Source organism: Quercus suber, unplaced genomic scaffold (assembly GCF_002906115.3).
Source record: "Quercus suber isolate HL8 unplaced genomic scaffold, Cork oak 2.0 scaffold_94, whole genome shotgun sequence".
In the NCBI taxonomy this organism is placed as follows: Eukaryota; Viridiplantae; Streptophyta; class Magnoliopsida; order Fagales; family Fagaceae; genus Quercus; species Quercus suber.
This window is the reverse complement of record NW_027069559.1, coordinates 1478030-1482619: the sequence shown is the minus strand read 5'-3', so window position 1 is coordinate 1482619 and position 4590 is coordinate 1478030. Positions and strand designations below refer to the sequence as shown.

General features: G+C 38.7%; 1 protein-coding gene across 1 annotated transcript; it reads right to left on the bottom strand.

Moving 5' to 3' along the window:
* Positions 1–313: 313 nt before the first annotated feature.
* On the bottom strand, positions 314–937 carry LOC136067978 (secreted RxLR effector protein 161-like). The gene has a single exon (XM_065774511.1). It carries the CDS (start codon positions 935–937, stop codon positions 314–316), a length of 624 nt encoding a protein of 207 aa, XP_065630583.1.
* Between the last annotated feature and the right edge of the window lie 3653 nt (positions 938–4590).

Genomic DNA, 4590 nt, shown 5'->3' with positions numbered 1-4590 from the left:
AATTTTTTTTATTTTTTATATTAAAAACAAAAGTAAACAAAATTGCAAGTAAACACATAAAAACATATTAAACAAAACAAAGCATAAAACTAGATGCAAATGCATGAGGAAGAAGAACAAGAGAAGGAGATCAATCCATGGAGATGACACCAATGTTTTGACGAAGGAATTCAAAACGTTTGCTGTCAAGAGGTTTGGTGAACAAGTTAGCCTTTTGATCATTAGTATGGATAAACTCAAGAGTGAGCGTACCATTTTCGACAAGCTCCCTAATGAAGTGATGTCGAATCTCTATGTGTTTGGTTCGAGAATGCTAAACAGGGTTTTTAGAGATATTTATGGCACTGATATTGTCACAGTAAATGGTGAGATGCTCTTGACAAATATCATAATCATGAAAGAGTTTTTGCATCCAGAGGAGTTGGGTGCAGCAGCTACCAACAGCAATGTATTCAGCTTCTGTAGTGGATAATGAGATGGAGTTCTGCTTTTTGCTCATCCAAGAGACAAAATTGTTACCCACATAAAAACAACCCCCCGAAGTACTCTTTCTATCATCAGCATTACCAGCCCAATCAGCATCAGAGTACCCAGCTAAGACACCATTAGTGTCTTTGCTATACCACATACCAAACTCAGCAGTGGTTTTGACATACTTTATAATTCTTTTTAAAGCAATCATGTGGGATTCCTTAGGATTAGCCTGATATCTAGCACACACTCCAACACTGTAACTAATGTCAAGTCTACTAACAGTAAGGTAAAGAAGACTACCTATCATGCTTCTATAAAGAGAGGGGTCAACACTCTTACCTAACAAGTCTACAGTGAGTTTAACATTTGGGCTCATAGGGGTTCTAACAAAACTAGCACACACTCCAACACTGTAACTAATGTCAAGTCTACTAACAGTAAGGTAAAGAAGACTACCTATCATGCTTCTATAAAGAGAGGGGTCAACACTCTTACCTAACAAGTCTACAGTGAGTTTAACATTTGGGCTCATAGGGGTTCTAACAAAACTAGCACACACTCCAACACTGTAACTAATGTCATAAAGAGTGATATGAGTGTTAAGTTTTAAGAGATAACTTAATCTTACTCATCACAAACAAGAGCCACAAAGCTCACTTGCTTAGTTGTGCATAGAGATGCTCATCTAAGCTACAAAAGATACAAAATTTAGAAACTTTGTTTCAATGGCCATCCAAGGTACACAAGTTCCAAAGTACACAAAACACACACTATTTTTGTATTTTTCTGATTTTTCAATTTTTTTTATTTTTTATATTAAAAACAAAAGTAAACAAAATTGCAAGTAAACACATAAAAACATATTAAACAAAACAAAGCATAAAACTAGATGCAAATGCATGAGGAAGAAGAACAAGAGAAGGAGATCAATCCATGGAGATGACACCAATGTTTTGACGAAGGAATTCAAAACGTTTGCTGTCAAGAGGTTTGGTGAACAAGTTAGCCTTTTGATCATTAGTATGGATAAACTCAAGAGTGAGCGTACCATTTTCGACAAGCTCCCTAATGAAGTGATGTCGAATCTCTATGTGTTTGGTTCGAGAATGCTAAACAGGGTTTTTAGAGATATTTATGGCACTGATATTGTCACAGTAAATGGTGAGATGCTCTTGACAAATATCATAATCATGAAAGAGTTTTTGCATCCAGAGGAGTTGGGTGCAGCAGCTACCAACAGCAATGTATTCAGCTTCTGTAGTGGATAATGAGATGGAGTTCTGCTTTTTGCTCATCCAAGAGACAAAATTGTTACCCACATAAAAACAACCCCCCGAAGTACTCTTTCTATCATCAGCATTACCAGCCCAATCAGCATCAGAGTACCCAGCTAAGACACCATTAGTGTCTTTGCTATACCACATACCAAACTCAGCAGTGGTTTTGACATACTTTATAATTCTTTTTAAAGCAATCATGTGGGATTCCTTAGGATTAGCCTGATATCTAGCACACACTCCAACACTGTAACTAATGTCAAGTCTACTAACAGTAAGGTAAAGAAGACTACCTATCATGCTTCTATAAAGAGAGGGGTCAACACTCTTACCTAACAAGTCTACAGTGAGTTTAACATTTGGGCTCATAGGGGTTCTAACAAAACTAGCAGATTCCAAACCAAACTTTTTCACAAGATTCTTAGCATATTTAGATTGAGAAAGAAATATATCTGAATCTTGTTGGTGAATCTGTAATCCTAGGAAGTGAGTCAGCTCTCCAATCGTGCTCATCTCGAACTCGACTTGAATGTGTTTTGAGAAGCCATGAGCAAGTTCATCCTTAGTCAACCCAAAGATGATATCATCAACATAGACTTGAACAACTATCAACTCACCATCTTCCTTTTTGACGAAGAGAGTTTGATCAGCCTTTCCTCTTGTGAACCCATGTGACACCAGATATTGTGTGAGTCTATCATACCAGGCTCTAGGAGCTTACTTCAACCCATAAAGTGCCTTTTTAAGGTACAGCACATGATCCGGAAAATGTGGATCAATGAACCTTTTTGGTTGAGCCACATAGACATCCTCTTTGAGTAACCCATTCAAGAAGGCAGTCTTTACATCCATCTGATAGAGTTTGAAATTCAGCTGACATGCCAGGGCGAGCAAAATTCTGATTGACTCCATTCGGGCAATTGGTGCAAATGTTTTATCATAGTCTACTCCTTCCATTTGCGAATATCCTTGAGCCACAAGTCGAGCCTTGTTACGAATCACATTGCCTTCTTCATCAATCTTGTTGTAGAATATCCACTTTGTACCGATGATGTGCTCACCTTCTGGTCTAGGTACTAGAGTCCAAACATCATTCCTCTGAAACTGAAGTAGTTCATCATGCATTGCTTCGACCCAACTTTCATCTTGTAGTGCTTCCTCAAATTTCTTGGGTTCAACCTATGACAAATAACAAGAATAGGACACAAAGTTAGCAACACATTTATTGACTGTACGTTTCCTTAATGTAAGTTCATTCATGTTTCCCACAATAACTTCAAGAGGATGATTTAATTTGATTCTAGAGGAGGGTCCTTTTTCTTCATAAGACTCAGAATCTGGTGAAGTAGGAGCATCTACAGAGTCTTCCACAATACTAGGAGTACTTGGGGACACAGGTTCTGGTTCAGCAATATCTTGAACTTCCTTAGGCTCAGGAGGAATAATTTCTTTGGAGAGTTCCTCAATGCCTTTCTCAGAACTGGAATCTGAAGACTCATCAATGACCACATTTACTATTTCCATTACCTTCAGACTTCTCTTGTTATATACCCGATATGCCTTGCTTGTGGACGAGTATCCCAAAAATATGCCTTCATCGCTTTGAGAGTCAAACTTTCCCACATTCTCTCTATCCTTAAGGATGAAGCAAGTGCTTCCAAATATCCTGAAATACTTCACATTTAGCTTTCTTCCTTTCCATAACTCATAGGGAGTCTTTTTGGTACCGGGTCTGAAGTACACCCTATTAACCATATGACAAGTAGTGTTTACAGCTTCTCCCCATAAGTTTCAAGCCACATCTTTGTTATGCAACATGGCTCTGGCCATCTCTTGAATAACCCTATTCTTTCTTTCTACCACACCATTCTGCTGAGGCCTAATAGGAGCAGAGAACTCTTGAGATATACCTGACCTTATGCAGAAAGACTCCATGTATGAGTTCTCGAATTCTTTACCATGGTCATTTCGAATTCGATCAATCTTTAAGCTCTTTTCATTCTGTAGTCTTGTGTACAAAGCCTTAATATGCTCAGGAGCCTTAAACTTGGATCGGAGTAAGATGACCCAATTGTATCTAGTAAAGTCGTCTACCACAACCATGATGTATCTCTTACCACCAAGAGACTCGGTTCTGGTTGGACCCATAAGATCTAAATGCAAAAGCTCCAATGGTCTGGAGGTAGCTGAAGTCTGAGTGCTTGGATGCTTAGCTTTCGTCTGTTTCCCAAGTTGACATGGTCCACACACCACATTGCTCATTCTGCTAAGTTTTAGTATCCCCAAGACTGATTCATGCTTAGATACAATGGATAGATGCTTGTAACTAGCATGTCCCATTCGTTGATGCCATAGATCTTCATTAGGCAAACGAATGCTATTGCACACTATATCGGCATTAGGAACCAATTCATAGCAGTTGTCCAGAGTGCGAACCCCACTAATGAGCTTCTTTCCAGACTTATCCATGACAAGACACTTTCCCTTTGAGAATAGCACCATGAAGTCTTGATCACATATCTGACTTATGCTCAATAGGTTCACCCTTAGACCTTCTACAAAAAGAACATTTGCAATGTCTGGCAGTCTTGGTAGAGATATGATTCCTTTCCCTTTAATTTGTGACTTGCTTCCATTACTGAAAGTCACATTACCACCCTTTTTAGGCTCAAAGATCTTGAAGAGAGATCGATCTCCGGTCATGTGTCTTGAGCAACCGCTGTCAAGATACCATAGACATGTATCCATTACTTTGAAAGCAGACTTCATCATGAAACACACTTCATGCTTGGATGACAAATCAGAGGGAATGGTTCTTTCACTCAACTGCCTTTGATGA

Coding starts and splice junctions, on each gene's coding strand:
- LOC136067978 (XM_065774511.1), bottom strand. CDS start 937: ATGATAGGTAGTCTTCTTTACCTTACTGTTAGTAGACTTGACATTAGT.